The following is a 19188-nucleotide window of genomic DNA, read 5'->3' as shown; positions in this document are numbered from 1 at the left end:
CTCGCACCATCTTCCCGGGCGCCCTGCGGGTTCCTTCCAGAGCCCAGCTGGTGCTTCTGGAGGGAGTTTCTAGAAGCTCTGTCTCTGCTGCCTCCCCTCCCCTGTTGCTTGGTTTTAACCCCCCCCCCCCCCTTCGTGTCGGGATCTAAGCCAGCTCCACCGCGTCCTCCCACTGAGGGGTACAGGTGCCGCCGTCCCGCTCGCTGCCGCTGCCTCCGGGCTGGCCTGGGGGATTGACCCAGCATCGCTGTCTGGCGAATGGTCTCCTGCCGGAGCGCAGCACCCTCTGCCCGTCGCTGGGGACTCTCCACCCTTCCGCGCGACCCCGCGCCTGGGCGGGCGGTGCTGACGGCGGGCAGGGGGCGGGTAGGGGAGCGGGGGCTCGCGTGGGGCTAGCCGCCTCCTCTGCCGCCTGCCCGCGCCTCCGAAGCCGGACCTGCCTCCGCATCTTCCTCCAGCCGCTCCATCCTCAGCCGCCGCCCCCGCCGGCAGCCTCGGCGCAGCGGGGAGGGGGCCCGGCGCGGCGGCCGCCCCTCGGCTCGGCCCGGGCGGCGTGCCTGCCCAGCTGCCCGCGGCGCTCACCAGCAGCATGCTCTATTTCCAGATGGTGATCATGGCAGGGACGGTGATGCTGGCGTACTACTTCGAGTACACCGACACGTTCACCGTGAACGTGCAGGGCTTCTTCTGCCACGACAGCGCCTACCGCAAGCCCTACCCGGGCCCGGAAGACCGCAGCGCCGTGCCCCCCGTGCTGCTCTACTCGCTGGCCGCCGGCGTCCCCGTGCTGGTGGTAAGCCTGGGGCTGGGGGTTGGGGGGTGCCCGCCCTTGCCTCCCACTGCCGTCTGTCGCCCTCGCCTTCGCAGCAGAGGGCACAGGAAGGGCCGGGGCGCGGCCGGGCCGCCTTTGCCTTCTAAGTTCCTTCAACTTGCCTGCCGCCCCTGCCCCCGAGGACATGAAGGGTGGTTGAGGAGGAAGTCCCTCGTCGGTGCCCACTCGCCATCCTCGCACCCCTTGTGGTGGCTGTGGTGCTGGGTGCAGCTGCGAGGCATGAATGGAAGGACAAGGGAAGTGGAGCCGTAGGAGGGATCATGGCATGGGGGTCTGGGCTGGAGAGACGGCTCTGCCCTTGGGGTGGCTGGCTGGTGTGGCCTTGTTTCACTGGCCGCCGTCTCCTCGCTGTGCTGCCAGGTGTGCAGCCACCACCAGTGACCAGAAAGAGGTCAGTCGCTGGGTGTGCCCAGGCTTCCTTTTCCGATGAACGATGCACAAATGGATGGGACTAAGCTGCTCAAGGGGCAAGTATCAGCAGAAAAGAATTTTGCAGAGTGTCTGAATGGAGAGGCCTTGGCCACACTGTTTTGCTGAAAAACAGGAGCTGTGCCCAAATTATGAGACGGATTTGTTTAAAGGCTGCTCGGTTTCCTGGGCAGTTGTAGTCCTTTCCTCCTCTCAGAACAGCACGGAGAATACCTTGCGTGTTTGGGCTGGGAGAGCGACAGCAGCAGAGATGGAGCTAGAAAAGGAGATGGAGATTGTGCAGATAGCACACCCCCCCACACACACGTGTGTGCGTGTGTGTGTGTGTGTGTGTGTGTGTGTGTCATTGCTGGGGGGAGAGTCACACCGGTTACATTTGCGAATGCACTGCAGAGTGATTTGTAAGAGTGAGCGGTGTATCTTTAGGAAGACTCGAGACACTAGGCTTCTTTGATGTTGACCAGATGTTGGACCCTGCGTTCCTCTGATGCAGCCCCTCTCTCTTAAGAGATAATACATAAGGCATTAGAAAATGAACAGGAAAGGGAGAAGGAAGCTTTCTTTTCAGTAGTTGAATGCCCAAAGTGATCAACAAATGTGAAGAACATCTGTTGTATCCACTAAGTTTTGGTATTGATCTTTTATTTGATGTTAGGGGAAGTAACTTAATAATACAGAGAATAGTGAAAAATTCCTAACAAAAGAAAATTTTCTGAACAAACCAAGGATATTCCAGAGAACTTCAAAGTAACTTTGTTTATGCCATGCACTGTAATAACCGACCTCACAATCGGCCTGGCTGAATAATGATTCAAAATGTGTTCTGTCTTACCCAGGAAAATGTTTTACACATATATGATTATAATTTGCTAAAAACTGTGTCAGATGCACCCCAGTCCTACTTCCTGTCTGTGTTCTCTTTAGTCCATTTGAAAACCTGACAGAGGGGAAAAAAAATCTGTGTTTTGGGCCTCTTTACTTTCTGCAGGTGCTGAGGTTCCTGGCACATATTTTCCAGGAGACTAAATGGAGAAAGCCTTTTACTTTCAGGTCATTGGTTTGAGTGCAACATTAATCCATAGTGTCAGCAACTGCCCCTTGGTAATTGACACTCTGACTTATTTAAATGAGATGGTGTGTCTCAGATCGTCTTCAGTCAATCCACGATGGCAGATGCCAACTGTAGACAAGCATCAGTTGGCCCAAGGAGTTAACTGTTCTCCAGTCAGGGAAAATCCAGGAGTGAAAGGGGTAATCAGTTGATTGCTAGTGAATACTAACTTTGTGCTGGGCACTGAGTGGTTATGAAGTGGTGCTTGCAGTTGATGGTGTCTTCAGTTAACAGTCGAGGAAGCTGAAGTTCAGGTAGTCGATAGGAACCATCTGAAAGCAAAAGAGTTGGATGCCGTGGTTGTGTGCCTAGGGAACTGGTGCCAAATACCATCTACTGCCGTTGCTTCCAAGGAATGTTTTTGAAAAGAAGATGAAAAACGGATGACTGAGCAGGCATCTAGAGGACAGGTGCATGTATTTTTAAAAGACAGTGTCCACCTGGATTTCCGCGTTTTGACCATCATTTCTTTGTGTCCAAAAAATGGATTTGTGAGTCTGTTGGAAGTGTTGGAAATGTTGCATTTTGTAGGAAAGCAATGTGCTATACTTAGTTTCCCATTCTGCTCCTAAGAAAAGCTCACAGCACAAAGTAAGGAGCTAGCAATGAAAAGGGACAGCTCTTCCGGTTTCTCATAAGTGCACTAGTTTTACATACTTACTGGGCATAAAAATAACACCATTAATGACATTAGTATTGTTTACTGTTTGTAGAGCCATTGCTTTATTTTGCATATGCTAACAGGCATATGCTAATAGGCTTTTTTCTTTTACCCATACAATTTAATTGTATTATCTCAGACAGCAAATATTCTCTTTATCATCCATTATTTTGAAAAATCAAAGCTCAGAAAGGTTAAGTGACTTGCTCAACAATTAAGGTTAAAAATGCTATATCCAGGATTTTTATCCCAGTTATCAAGTTCCAAATCCTGTGTGCTTTTTCCATTACAGTATGTTATTGAAATTTACTCATCCATCTTTCTTCCAGATTAATGCTTCAATCGTCCCCTTATCTCTTACCTTGCTTTTTTTTATGTTTATTACTTTATTTGGAAGGCAAGAAGAGACACATACACATAGAAAGGGAGACTGGCAGATCATTTATGTGCTGGTTCATTCCCCGTACACCTGCAGAAACCAGGGCTAGTCCAGGGTAAAGCCTGGAGCGAGGAACTACATCTGGGTCTTGCAGATGGGTGAAAAGAACTTAGCTGCTTGAAATGTCATTTGCTGCCTTCCAGGAGCACTAGCATGAAGCTGAGTTAGAAGCAGAATAGCGAAGTTGGAATCAGGCACTCTGATGTGGGCTGTGTGTCTCCAGCTGTGGCTTGCTGCAGGGTAATGTGCAGTCCCGCAGGGATGTAGCTTGTACTGCACTGATTAAGCTGCTTCATATCACATGTCATTTTTACCTTTTAAACTCCTAATTCTTGAGAGTAATTTGAAAAATCATTACTTTTCACTGTAGTCTTCATATTTACCTTAAACATGCTTATTTCTCTTAAGGACTTAGACAAGATATCTTTTGTCTCTTTTATCAGTTTTGTATGATATGTACTTGGAGCCTACATTTAGAATCTGAGGCTTAGGATTCAGATCCAATGTACACTGTGGCACTCCATGACGAGCAAACTCCATTGGCTGTGTTATTATTGTTCATACTCCATAAGCCTCAACTTCTTAAGTCACAGGATGTAGGCTGTTACATTTAGTTGCAACATAAAAAATCATCTTTGGTTCATAGGTGACACTCCATAAGGTCATTACATAATTTACCTTATTATTGTAAAATACCAATTCAGTGAATGTTTATTGAATTCCTTTGTTTTAACTTCTGTATCTGGCATGGTGTAAGCTACAAATACAACATGGCCACTGAGTCTGAGGAATTTGTGGCTTAATTTGGGAAATCAGACAAATACATCAAACTCATACTCTAAATAATAATGATAGAAGCTGTACGTATAGATAGATGTATGTTTGCACATGTCCCACAGACTATGCTGGTTCACAAGGGATTGGAAATATGTAATTTGGAGGTGGAGTCGTTTCAGGAAGGGCATCAAAGAGGAGATTCTGGTATTTCAGAGGTGCCTTGAAAGAGAAGTCACCAGGGAATGTGAGATAAGACATCATAGCACAGCTCTGTATGTAACCACAAGGAGGCAGAAAATGCAGACTATGGTTTTCAGACAGTGCCTGGTTTATCTTATTTCTACAGTTCTGTGTGGGGAAAATGGGGCACACAGCTTAAGGCAAAGGCTATACTTGCATTGATTAGCCTTGGGACTACTGGCTGAGGGTATTAAATAGTAAGGAATCGAACAGGGACAGTCTGATGAGTGATAGTTTGGGATCTCTCTTGATTAGAAGTGTATAGGGCTTTTCTACTTTCTGTTATCTGAGTTAGATTATCATATATTTTGTCTTCACTGTATTGTATGACTTTACTTGTATTTTCAGGAAAATTTAAATGGAGTTTATTTAAATAGATGACAATTTTTAAAAACTCTGTTAAAATCAGTACCATCCAATTTTTGAAATAGAGCATTTACCGAAACACCACACAAAGAATACACAGGTGTAAAATTAATCTGTGATATTTGGTTTTCAGTGATTAGAACAAGTGACAATGACATTGGGTGTGTGTTCCCTGAATTTGGGTAGTGTGACTAACAGTAGATCTAAGGAATGATGCTTGCAGGAGGCAAACAAGAGTCCATCTTCGTAGGGCAAAAATCAAGATAAAGAAAGTTGACACCACCCAGGGTAGCCACTGGCATCAGTCAGGGTGGGTTTACAATTTAAGGCACATCTGTTTCTTGTCTGCATCTCCAGGAAGTTCATCCTAGGTCTTAGGCCTCACACATGACAGGTATAGCCACTCCTGCCATCCCAGTTGTGCTGACCTCACTAAATGCAATGGAGATAGGTGAGGATGGAAAAGCATCTCATCACCAGGCAATCCAGGCATGTTGGATCAGACTGCCTGGGGCTTTCCCATAAGCTCCATCTCCCCAGAGCTTGCCTGGTGCTCCCTTATAGCTCCTAGAATACCTTCCCGTGGTATGGTATAGGCAAAATGTACAGACCTGGCTGTGTCAGCAAAGTCCGGATTCTTATCCTGGTTCTTCTCTCTTGCCAGCATTGTGAGCTCAAGGAAAATTTTCTTGTTCATAAACTGGAAACAGAAGCTGGTGTTCAGCCTGGGTTTACATACCAGTTGATTAGCTTGACATCTGGCTCAAGTTCATGACTCCAGCTTCATGCCGGTGTGGACCCGAGGAGGATGACTCAAGTCATTTGATCCCTGCATCCCTGTGGGAGAACTGAATGGAGCTCAAGACTCCTGACTTGCAGAGTCTGACTTTTTGCTTTGCAGGCTTTTGAGGAGTGAACCAACCATTGGAATCTCTCTTGTTCTTCCCTTCTCTGGAATAAAAAATCCAAAAAAGAGAAAGGAATGTACTAGGGATGAAAACTTCAGTTTCTTGGAGAGTCAGTACACATGAGTGTTAAGGTCATAGACTATGGCGCAAACTCTAGTTCCCATACTCAGATTTGCCACTTTCCAGCTGTAGAAATCTGAACCAAGAGTTCTTTCTATGTGTGTGAAACGGATAAACACCTGCAAATATCCGAATAAGGTCCAGCTATATCTGTTAACCTTTCCTAAGGTTGAGGTTATAGAAATTAACCTCAAAGTTATAGAAAAAAAATAAATTATAGGAAAGAAATTATAGAAAAAAATAAAAGAAACAAATAAAATAAAAAAGAATAGAAATTAACAATAACAACAACAAAAAAACTATTGAAACACCTAGAAAAATTGCTACGAAGATTGATGGTAGATTAGGGGTCAGAATAATGAGATATAAAAGTCTGAAGTTCTTAGAATCAAGCTGGTGATTTCTGTCTTTGGATACTCCATGTCATCAAGTGGATTAATAATAACTAGTACTTGCCTTGAGATTCCTGGGTATCAGATGCTGAGTTATATACATTTAAAGTGCTATTTGTTTTGATGTTCATCCTAACAGCATTTTTTGTAAATATAAATACTATCAGAATACTCATTTTACAAATGAGAAGTGAGAAAATGGGTTGATCATATTATATCAGATTTAAATTATTTGCCTTCATTGGCATCATTAATTCACAAATTATGAAGCTGACTTGGATTTTGAGAAACAAGGTGACCATTTCTAAGTCAGTCCCCAGATGACAGTGTCAAAATTACCAGAAGCTAAGCATTTAGTTTTTTATTCACACTCTTTGTCCTGGCATGTTAATTAGTCTTTAAAGGTTTCTTTAGTTATAGGAATTCAATACCAGCACAGTAGGATTTTTTTTTTTCTTTTGTCTTTTTTTTTTTTCCCATGGCTTTCATTTCAGTTGCCCAGTTGGATGGGGAGCTTTATATTCCATTGTAGATAATGGTTTCAGTGTGTGGAGTAGGAAATTGTTTTGTCATTAAGCTTGGAAATGTTGCAGAGAGGTGGGTGGCAACAGAAGGCATTCAGAGGGACTCCTGTTGTGATCTGAAGGCAATCTTCCCCTCTTAGCAGCGCCCTTCTGAAAGGCTGCAGCACCCACATTTCTGCAGAAACACACTCTGGCTCTGGAGCAGCTGCCACAGAAGTCAGGAGTGCTGGAGCCACCTGTTTGGGCTTCTTTACCTATAGAAAGGAGCTCTAGATTTTATTTTAAGAACCTCCTGGATTTTATCTGATTTTCAAAAGCCCCTAAAAGTTAAGTGTTACTACTTGGGAGCTCGTGGGCCTGTTTAAACTCCTTATGCCTCTTGGATAGCTTAGAGTTTCTGAATAAAAAGTGGTCTCTTTTCCTCCTTGCATATCTCTATTTTACTTTCCTTGCTTCTCTCTACTTTTCCTCTATTCATTTATGTCCTTTCTTTTTCAAACTGATAATGAGGTGTTAATAGTGAGAGGAAAGCAGAGACCAAGGAATTCAAGCATCAGGTAAACTTTCCATTCTCAGTGTTTCTCTTCCTCGCCCATTCTCCCTTTTATACTCAGTCTCCTGCCTTCTCCCTGCCACTCATTGCTGCAACTTCTCTAAGCAGGCCCCTGAGCACTTTGAAGACAGTAAACACAATTTGTGTAGGTTTCATGGGTTTTGTGGGTCCCCTGTCACTGGAGATGGTTAGCAGTGCTTGCAGTACTCTTTTGTCAACCTAATGCTTTTATTTTGTTGTATAAAAAAATAAATATTACTTCATATTTCTCTTCTGATTTTCCTGTAGAAAAAACAGCAACAATCAAAAGTCAACAATTTTAAAGACTTCGAATTAATTATCAGACTGTCATTCCAGTATCCAATGCTGTTTTTGAAAATATTTTCATAAACACTCTGAATATCAAAATTATTATAAATAATCATCCCATAATTTGAAATAAATAATGCTTCCCACGAACACTACTGATAACTTTTGTGATGTATTTATGTATTATATCATATTAATTTATAACATTTAATGTATTAACACTGTGTCCAAAACACGGTATTTGTAGATGTTTTGAATGATGACAATGCTTCTGTTTTGTAGTAGGTACAATGTTATGACTGGTTTCTAAAAGTGAATAATGCGTATGTCCTACCCTTTAAAAGCTCAAACAATAGGCATAAAACTACATCTCCAAACCTATGAATGTTTTAGTCTTTAAAGCTGAGAAAATGGTACTTAATATAGTATCTTAAACTGATTGTATGCAGATGCTGCATACTCAGACAGAACTGTTCTTTTAAAATGAATGATGAGCATTTTTGTTCATAATACAGACCTAAATGGCATACTGTGTACCTACTGCTTTTTGATGGATACATGAAGTAAACTGTTTTGTGTGAATCATTTCATATAGTATATATGCAATGACATATCTAGGCAGCTTTGGCAGTTACTCAATAAATGACATGTCTGGTTTCTCATCCATGCTCTGGTGGCCAAAGGCAGTTGTCCATTAATTCGATTCCTAGCATAAATGATGGCATTCCTCGATAGACAGGGGAGAAGTAAAGCATATGGTTTGTCTATCGATGTGTTCTTTGCATTACACCATAAAAAACAAAATCAGAATTAAAAAAATTTAAAAAAAACATTGATTTTTAGGGTGAGTAGAATGTCCAATATCCAGATGAACATTTCCTTCCACGCAGTAAAGAAATGTGTGATGACATCAGTCACGATATTGTAGTTAGAAAGCTCCTCCTAACAGCTTTGGAAAATAATAATGGCTATCATCTTGACGGTAGATATTTTAAAATATGAGAAATGGAGTTCTATATTCACTACTATTTAAACTATTTCTGAAAATGCCGGTTTTTACTCAGCAGGCTGCTTACTTTTTTAGTCTTATTATGACAGACGTAGTTTTAGAAGCACTGTCAGTAAAATAACCATTAATTTGGGTGGAAAACAGAGGTTTAGAGACTTTTTTGAAAGCCAGAAATTTATTTTTAACAAAATTAGAAATTTAGAAATTTATTTTTAACAAAATAATTTTAATATTAATGGGCAATGTTGTGATACTTCAGTACGTGTAAACAGTATGTAATGATGAAATAAGGATAATAAACATTTGTTTTTCCTTAGACATTTATGATTTATTATGTTTGAAGTCTGAATTCTCCACTCTTCTACTTCTTCATAGTATAAATACACTGTTATGAATTATAGCCCCTCAGTGCATTGTACAACAGCAGAACTTAGTGGTTTGGTCTATTTTTGCATTTGTTATTCAACTTTATCTCTCATTATCTTTCCCAGTCTCTAGTAATCATTGTTCTCTTTTCTTCTTCTATGAAATCATCTTTTAAAAAATATTCATTAATTTTTATTGGAAAGTCAGCTTAATAGAGAGAAGGAGATACACAGAGGAAGATCTTACATCTGCTGGTTCATTCTCCCATGTGGCCGTATGGCTGAAGCAGAGCCGATTGAGGCCAGAAACCAGGAGCTTCCTTAAAGTGTGCCATGCAGGAGTCACTGAGGCAGAGGGCACAGTTCATCCAAGTGCTGGAAATGTCTCCACACTTTAATTTTGCATTACTTGAAAATTCTTTAACTCATGAGCCTTTTTAAATGATTTGTCATCCTAATTAAAATTTCTGTTTTCATTGATAAAAGTCATCCCTCTGTAGCCACAATGATAATTAAATTAATTGTTAATTAACATTTAGTTAGCACAAGGAGTTGTGACATTCTTTTCAAAGTAAGACAATCAAAAAAGTTCTAGTGGCAGCATAGGATTTTGCATTCTGGCAGCATTGCCGGCCAGTCCTATAGTTAGGACATAAATAAACTGGTCACACACGTCATGTAGAGTTTACAAAAAAGTTTTGAACTAAATTATAGATTTCATAATTTAGAAACTGGGTTATGTTTATCATCATTAATTCCAAAATAGATATTTGGAATACATATCTAAATTAGTTACATGAAATTTATTGAACTTCATCTTATTTTCCTAATCTAATTCAAATTTCAACTGTTTCTTAATGATGTATATTCTGTTTGACACAACATGAAAATAAGTGACACTTGGAAATCGAAATAGTATAGGAAGCATGAGGGCAGTGTCATAATTCCCTGCATTTTCCTTCTCTCCCCTCAGTTCTTTCCTTCTCGTCATCTTTTCCTTCCTCTCTCTCACTTCCATTCTCTCTCCCTGTGAGCAAGTATTTTGTGAGCACCTGTCATGAGGTGTATACCCGGACATCGATGCATAAAGAGGCCAGGTGACTTACATCAAATCCCAAAATAAGGATTAATGCTTGGTTCTCCTCCTAAGTCATCCAAGGCATGGGAATTAAAGACATAAAAATTACAGGGCAGTTAAGTGCAAATGTGCTTTTCACATATGTACATATTACCAAAATAACTTGCATGGCATTTCCTCTCCAAGGGAAGTAGGATTTGTGTTGAAATAACCAGAACCTCTATGCTGAGTAAATTGTGTTTCTAGTATAATAATACTTATTATAGTGCCAGCAGAAACTGTACATTTTTTAATCTCCATTTCAGATTTAGCCTTTTTTCAACATTGGGTGCACGGAATCACTTTTCACATCACCTAATATTTTGTATTTTCAGAAAACTCTGTAAAAGCAGAATGCAATTTTGTATAGCAATTGTGTAGAATACCTGAGCATTCATCTTGTAGTTTAAAATGAACTCTTGACATTTTCAATTAAAACAAAGCAGCATCTTTGGATAGTGACGACGACCTCTTCTTCACAGGTGCTTTCGCAAGTGGTGGGTTTGCTCAGTTTCTGAAATGAATGAAGAGTCTTAGTCAAAATTATGTGACAACCCCTTTGGTGTTTCACAAAGAGATCCTTGTTTCCTCTTCTCGCTGCCTCTTCATCACGTGATTACTTGGGGTCCCCTTTTTATTTTTCCTGGGCTAAGTCTGGAATACAGATATGGGAATCCAGTACACACTTTATTCAAGCCACTTCATCAGGCACTTTCTGCTATCCCAATGTTGGAAGAGATTCATGAATTAAATGTGAAAGAGAACATGCGTCTCCCATAATGGACTTTTTCGTCATGAAAGGGGATTTAGAGTTATGTTAATGCCTTATCTTAATTTTTAAATCAAAGAGCCTTGGCACTTCCAGGATCATGTAATTAATGAGAAATTACACAGAGAGTTAATGTATATGGAGTATATGGGACACATGAAGTGCTTGGGAATGCTTCCCACCTGTGCAGTAACTAATTCCTTCATGACGACATTATGATGCAGGCTCTGGTGTGGGACACAAACATTGAGCAACTTCCTGTGTTGCATAGCAAGGGAGCAGATATCAAGCTCGGCAGAATGATTTGAAATATCTTTTTAAAATGAGGATGATCTTCAATCTGTGTCTTCTGGGAGGGTTGAAAATACCTGGAGTGAACCTTCTTGGAGGAGGATTTGCAAGACAGTGAGAGGTAAAGCATTTAATTAATCTGATGGTCTTTTCCACTATTAATCTATACTGTAAATCTATGAGATTCTATAGAAAGATGCATGTTTAGTTAACAGGTAATAGTGAAGGATCAGAAAACAAGAAAAAAAAAGATTGATTTTCTTTTTTTAAAGATTTATTTATTTATTGGAAAGTCAGATATACAGAGAGGAGGAAAGACAGAGAGGAAGATATTTCATCCGATGATTCACTCCCCAAGTGAGCACAACGGCTGATGCTATTCTGATCCGAAGCCAGGAGCCAGGAACTTCTTCTGGGTACCCCACATGGGTGTAGGGTCCCAAAGCTTTGGGCCATGCTCGACTGCTTTCCCAGGCCACAAGCAGGGAGCTGGATGGGAAGTGGAGCTGCTGGGATTAGAACCAGCGTCCATATGGGATCCTGGCGCATTCAAGGCAAGGACTTTAGCCACTAGGCCACGCTGCTGGGCCCAAGAATGATTTTCTTTTTTTTTTTTTTTAAAGATTTATTTTTATTATTTTTTCATTGGAAAGGCGGATATACAGAGAGGAGAGACAGAGAGGAAGATCTTCCGTCCGATGATTCACTCCCCAAGTGAGCGCAACGGGCCGATACTATGCCGATCCGAAGCCAGGAGCCTCTTCCGGGTCTCCCACGTGGGTGCAGGGTCCCAAAGCTTTGGGCCGTCCTCGACTGCTTTCCCAGGCCACAGGCAGGGAGCTGGAAGGGAAGCGGGGCTGCCGGGATTAGAACCGTGCAAGGCGAGGACCTTTAACCACTTGCGCCACCGCGCCGGGCCCCAAGAATGATTTTCAAATCATTTTTCTCTGTGAAGCTTCTTTTATGTTTTTAATGTCAGTGTTTGGAACAAAAAGTAGAAACTCGTTTGAAGCTTGCTACAAATGGAAACAACAAGAATCGTCCCATTTTGATGTACACATTCAAAGTTCTTATACGCAATTATAGTGTTAACAATATAATTACAATATAGCATACAAAGTATCCATTCCACCCACTACAGAATCATTGTTTAAAGATTTGACAGCTAGTTAGAAGCATGGGGCCTATCAGGATAGCCTAGCAGCTGAAGTCCTTGCCTTGGGTGTGCCAGGATCCCACATGAGCACCAGTTATAATTCTGCCAGCCCTGCTTCCTGTCCAGCTCCCTTCTTGTTGCCTGGGAAAGCAGTTGAGGACAGCTTAGGGCATTGGGACCCTGCACCCGTGTGGGAGATCTGGAAGAGGCTCCGGGCTCCTGGTTTTGGATTGGCTCAGCTCCAGCCATTGTAGTTACTTGATCACATGGAGGATCTTCCTCTCTGTCTCTCCTTCTATCTGCGTATCTGAATTTCCAATAAAAATCAATCTTAAAAAATGATTTATAGAAGCATGGAAGAACTATTCAATATGTTTAAGATGGAAGGTTGGCCATTTACATATTTATGTTTTCATCTCATGTGTATCTTGCCGGTGTATAATCTGTTTTTCAGGATAGTCTCTGTAAGAGTAAAGTCCTTGCAGTGCTTGTGGAAGGCAGCAGGGACTTGAGAAAACTATTCCATGTTGTGTGTTGCTGTGTCTTCATCTCCCTATGCTTCAGTTTAATCCAGTTAAGTACTTGGCTTAAGCAACAGCAATCCTCTCTCTTTCATAAGTCTGTCCTTGAGACTTGTCATAGACAGCGACCCATCTTCCTTGTAAACGTCCTCTAAAATAATAGCCTTCCCTCCTTCTCTTAAATACTTTATGAAAGAGAAAGGTAGTTGTGGGGGTGGGATAGGGAGTGAATAAAATAAAAATAACAAGAAACAGTGACTGGTTCTTTTCTTCCTGGCTCTGCTGCTGGTCACTGTCTTTAAGACCTTGAGAAAATAATATTGTTTTTGTGGCTTCTGAATCATTAGATGGTTGAAATCCAACTCGGGCAAGAGATTGATTCATATCTTCAGCATGTGCCACTTTGTGTGCCTATGAGAGCACTGCTGCAATGACAAGCATGTCCTCATCTTCCGTGGCATCTATCAATGTTTTGAAGACTTGTGGAGGTTCTAGGTGGTTTCTCGATATTTAAAGTAATTTTTGCTTTGTTTTATAACTTATTCATTGGCGATAAGAACCCTTATTTGGCATGGTGGATTTGGGTTCTTCTGATCTTCCTTTCACCAGACAGTACTCAGTGTAGTTTCTGTTCTTGAGGGGCGGCTCAACACCGAATGATCTATGTGAGGCATCCCCTACCTCTGGTAAGTGGAGCAGGTATTTTTCCTGTTTCAGGTGCTATTTTTTTTTCCCTTAATGTGTTAGAATTGAGGTGGTACAAAGTCACTCTGTAGTCAATTATCTATAAAGGATTTAGGATTGTTTCTTAAATAGGTAAAAACACAGCTTGATGATGATCTCCATCCCTCCCATGATCAAAGCTAAGAAATGTTGGCATTTTTCTCTCAATTTAAGACTAATATGTGTGTCTCAATTATTAATATAACATTCCAACTTTAAATTGTTTTAGTTATTGTTATTTCTTTAAGACTATAAATAACTTTTGTGATAAAGTATAATGTAGTATATTAGCCACTCCTAGATAATTGGTTACACGTTCACTTTTTTTTTTAAAAAAAGGTTATAAATACAAAAACAGATTTTGTGCATCCAGTTCTGGGGAGATAATCACACTTCCGTTAGATCTCTGCTCCCAACCCCCAGAGCCTCCCCTCCTTATTTCTCTCTCTCTTCATCTGTTTTTCCAAAGACATAATTTCGTTCTATTCAAAGTTAACAGGCTTAATTCACCAGTAATCATAATATTCATCAAGTAATAATTAGGAAGACCACAGTTCCACTGGGATATAAACATGGGCTTGGGCTAAAAATGCTTTTCAAATACCTAAGTGACCATTACATTGTCACGCATTTTTTTTTTGTTTCTATGTTAGCTGCTGAATATAAGGTAAAACATACAACATTTGGTTTTTGAGATTACCTTGTCTCACTAAGCTTATTGATTTCCAGTTGCGTACATTTTGTTGCTAAAGACAGGGATTTGCTTTAGAGCTCAGTTTTATTCTATATGATCATATTTTCCTTATTCAGTCATCAGCTGATGGACATAACAGTTGAGTAACTTATCTTAGCTATTTTGAATTGAATTGAAATAAATATAGACCCAGATTTGCTTCTAAAACTTTAATATTTAATTGTTCATTTTGTTTCCCAATAATCAATGATTTTATATATTTCCCCATGAATGCTCATTTAATTTTTAACTTATTCAAATGTATGTAAAAGGTTGCCCAAAATAAGTTTTACCTCAACTAAAAATATTTCAAACGTGTGTCATTTTGTTTTATAAGTCTCTAGCATCTTGCTATTTTGGCCCTGTTACTACTATTTCAGCTTCCTGTGCTGTAAATAGAAATAGCACAGACATTTGTAACTTATATTATCATTATTTAGGCATTTGTGTGGTATAGGAAAATGTTTTTTGACTCATTGTATTTTTATTCTTTTTCTGTAACTGATAAGATGGTTTATAGCAGATCACTTTCAACTTCTTAAATCTCCACTACACTTTATATATGGAATTTGCATATATGACAAACAGAAAACTTTCTGTTTCTCTGATATTGTATTCAGATAGTTGGCACTGTTTTTAAATGAAATGAATCATGATTTTATTGTCACTCAGGATCTCTGAGTCATACTCTGTATTTTCATTAGTAATTCCAGATTGGAATGAAAGTATTTGACTCACTACAAGGGACTATTTTTGCAAGGAGTTTCTTTCCTCAGAGAGTGATAAAAACCAGTGGAACTCTAGAGAATGACATTAGTGAGTAAGAATGACAGAGTGCTGCTGGGCAGGCAAATGATTTACAATTTCAGTAACTTGAGGCAGGATAGAGAAACTAAAATTATCATTTTATTGTTTAAGTTTACTTTTCATTGAAAATTAGGCTTTCTCAATTCAAGTGAAATATCAAAAACAAGAACAGATTAGCTCTCACCTTATCAAATAGGTGCAAATGGAATAACCTTCTAGTAGTCCTGTGAAATGAGCTGATAATCAGTAATCTGTTCCTTCATATATTCATTAACAAAATATTTATTCAGCCCATGGTGGACAGGATTTGTGTGTTATGAGTTTCAGATAGACACACACATGTAATTTTTTTATAGTGATGTATTTGCTTATTTGAAAATCAGATTTAGAGAGAGGGAAAAAGGATGGAAGGGAGAGAGACAACAAGAGAGAGAGAAAGAGACTTTCTATCTGCTGGTTCACCTCTCAAATGGCCACAGTAACTGGTGCTGAAACCAGGAAGCTGGAATATTATCTGAATCTCACACATGGATGGCAGGAGCCCAAACACTGCCCTAGCTTTTGCTGCTTTTCCAAGGCCATTATCAGGGAGTTGGATCCTAAGTACAGGATCTTGGACACAGCATAGGATGATATCACAGGTGGTAGCTTTTCCCACCTTTCCTGATGCTGATAAACAAATTATATAACTGCAAGTGGGAATGTGGTATGGGAGAGGAAGAGAGAACTGAGAAGGAGAATGCTACCTGAAAGGAGTTAATATTTGGAAAAAGCATCCCAAACAAGCAGCAGGCAAGGTTTCTCTCCATCTTAAAGTGGTAAACCTGTAACACACAGTGATAACATATAAAACTCACTTTTCTCTATCTGCAATTCTATCCTTTTGACTGTTTTTAATTAAGTAAACTAAGAAAAACCTAGATTTTATTTTAAAGTCTTCAGGTACTAGAGTAATATTTAGCACATGGGTCATGGCTGCTAAGTGTATTCTGGAATTCTTCTGTTTTATTCTTTAATGTTTCAAATGAAGATATTACCATAAAAACCATCTTTATATAGAAAAACATTGAGAAGTTAACTTGCATGGCAGATATACTGTATGATTTTCCATTGTCAGTTGTTTTGTGAACAATGCTAGAAGACAAATATTTATATAATTATGAAAGTACCTGTTGGGAATGTACAATTAGATTAAATTGCAAAGTTCTATTTATCTCTATTGATGTGTTTCGCTTCTATAGTTAAATTATATTTACTTTTATAATTCACATTGCATAACAGGTGTGTTTATTCTTAACAGTGTTGTCTCAATCTTTTCATTATAAATTTAAAACTAAAATACATTATAGCAATCCATATGCTGCTTTAGAGTTTGAGCATAAGATAGCCTAAGTCTTACAGAAAAATACTGAAATGTGTTTGAAATCCAATGGTGCTATTGTTACTAAGGTTGAGATTTTTCAGTTAATAGTATTAAGGATTTAATGTGCTTGATTTCATTGCAGGATGCACTCCGCTTTAAATTTAGTCATCTAATTAAGATTTCCATCCATGGGAAATGACTTCAAAGAGCATAGAAGTCTGTCTCTACAAAAACCTAACCTTGATTGGATTAATTGGATTTGCATTCATTTTATAGCAAGAATGTTCTAGTGTCTTGTTTTCCTTCACTTAGAAGGGAAAACTCAAAGGAATCTGAAAGAGGAAACATATTAAAGATTGCAAAAGAATCAGGTAGAAGCAGTCAGGTTAATAGCACAAACAAACTGTGAAATGGTAATGCAACAAAAGTTTTGGCAAAACTCAGGCAAAGTAAGCCAGGAAAAAGGGCCTAAGAAAGAAGAGGGAAGATGTAAACAGACCTCAGGAGTTTGAAGTTTTGTTTTGTTTTCCAAGCAAAAGCAGTAGCTGGAACATTAGTGATGTCTGGGCTGGGTTTGACTAGAGAACCTGAGGAAACTGGGACACCTTTTAGTGAAAGGACAAAAGCAAGGATGGCTAGGTAGACTGGGCAAGCAGGCTTCTGGCCAAAGCTCTAAAGGCGGGCGGGATCACTTGGAAATCAGAGATCACTAATGAGCTGGGGTTACAAGAAAAGGAGGCAGCTTGCACCTGGGTTCTGCAAGGAAGGACAGAGTGGAAGAACAGAAAAGAATGACAGGTGATGGAGTGGAAGGAAAAATACAAGGCCAAAAAAGACAGGCTGATCAAAATCAGTGTCAAGAGGAGTGAAGGATAGAAAAGCACAGTGAGATGAGGTTCCAGGCACACAACCTGGGGTGCATGCCTGGGCAGTCCACATCAGAGTCATGAGCGGTGTGAGATGAAGAACTCATTCAAAGAGGCAGCCAGCTGCAATGCAGGGTTCGGAAATTGATTTTGGGCAGCATCTAAACAAGGGATGTGAGATAATAGAATTAAGAGAGTCTTGATAGGGAATCAAACTTCTGACCTTACCATTCTACCAGTGAAAAAGCTTTCTGCAGAATATTCACTGTAACTTGAATGTATTAAACAATAGTACAACAGCAATAACAGTATGACCTTCACATTGGTATAGCGTTCCATCACCCAGAGAATGGCTCATGATATTGAGCTGGCATTCTAATCATTTAGAGATCACAAAACCAAGATTGAAAAATTGGGATTGCTCACTGTTGTACAGCCCAAATTGAAACAAAACCTAAATCAGTACCAGTACTTGGCATTTTAAACCTGTTAAGTACTTTGTGATGAGTAAAGACAAACTGTTTCCTCGTGCAGGCTTGAAAGGTGATCTTGCAGTGTTTGCAAGGGCTGAGAGGGCTTGGAGAAAAGATGGTTAATATATACAGATATGCAGCAGAAAAGATGATTAAATTCTACTGTTCTGCAGCACAGAAAGGTTAACTATGATTGCAAGCAGTGAATTGTGTATTTCAAAATAGTAGGGAAGCATTTGAGTATTTTCAGACAGAAGAGTCAAAAATGTTTGAAATGGTGGAAACACCAGTTAGCCCTGATGTGATTATTACTTGTTTTTACAGTATATATCACATGACACTCCATTAGTATATGCAGTTATGTGTAGATAAAAAATATGATCTTTTATTTAAAAAATAATAAAGAAAAGGGCAGCTGGTATTCAGATTTTTGAGATGGTCCCTCTGACATCATGAAGCATGCGGTTAACAATTTAGGTTCATGAAGAAATATTTTTTATTATTTTAAATTTTGAGGAAGGGTATTTGAAAGTCTGAGTTTCAGAGAGAGAGGAAGACAGAGACGTTTTTATTCAATGATTCACTCCCTAGCTGCATGCAATAGCAAGGTTGGGCCATGCCAATGCCAGCAGTTCAGAGCTTCATCAGGATCTCCCACATAAATAGTGGGGCCCAAGTACTTTGAGCTATCTTTTGCTGCTTTTCCCATGACATAAGCAGGAATCTGGATGGGAAATGAAGCATCTAGGACAAGAACAGGACATTGCAAATTGTGGCTCTACCACATATTCCATAATGCCGAAATTTAAAAATTTACTGTAGTACATGGAGGAGTGTCTGAACCATAGAAGGAATTCAGTCACTGATGTATAAATGGACATTAGATGAAATGCTGCAGTTGCCCAGTGACGATAATGCATCTGAATTCTGGCCATTGAGAAACCTTCTTTGAGAGCATGGCATTATATCCATTTGAAGGCAGGTTGTTTCTAGGTCCTAGATGTGTGTGGATTTCCCGGGAGGAGTGCTTATTGAGGCCAGATAAGAATCAGAGGTACCTGAGTTTGGATCTTGATGTTACTAATTAGTGTCCTGTGGAACCACAACACTTTGATTCCCTTACCATTAATTTGTATTTTGCAGAAGCCAGTGCTTTTAAAGATATTCACTTTGAGAGTGGGAAAGTTAATGTAAGTTTCACAACAGCGCCATCATTTTATATTAGACTTACCCATCTGCAAAGAATACTGAGACTCAAAAACCATTAATTAATTTTTATGAACTTAAATAATTAGAAACAAGGAGATTGCCTGTTTCTAAAACCTGTTTTGTTA

The 19188-nt window shown here is 39.9% G+C and overlaps 1 protein-coding gene across 1 annotated transcript in view; it reads left to right on the top strand.

The window, feature by feature from the left end:
- The first annotated feature begins 476 nt into the window (after positions 1-476).
- The window catches only part of PLPPR5 (phospholipid phosphatase related 5), a 109220-nt gene continuing 90508 nt past the window's right edge, over positions 477-19188 (top strand). The window contains exon 1 of the mRNA XM_040998753.1: positions 477-793. Within this exon, the coding sequence (XP_040854687.1) occupies positions 590-793 (204 nt within the window). The 5' untranslated portion in view covers positions 477-589. The remainder of the gene's footprint in view (positions 794-19188) is intronic.

The sequence above is a fragment of the Ochotona curzoniae genome, unplaced genomic scaffold (genome assembly GCF_017591425.1).
Source record: "Ochotona curzoniae isolate NIBS_2020 unplaced genomic scaffold, NIBS_Ocur_1.0 scaffold_1037, whole genome shotgun sequence".
Taxonomy (NCBI): Eukaryota; Metazoa; Chordata; class Mammalia; order Lagomorpha; family Ochotonidae; genus Ochotona; species Ochotona curzoniae.
This window is presented reverse-complemented; position numbering and strand designations above follow the sequence as displayed.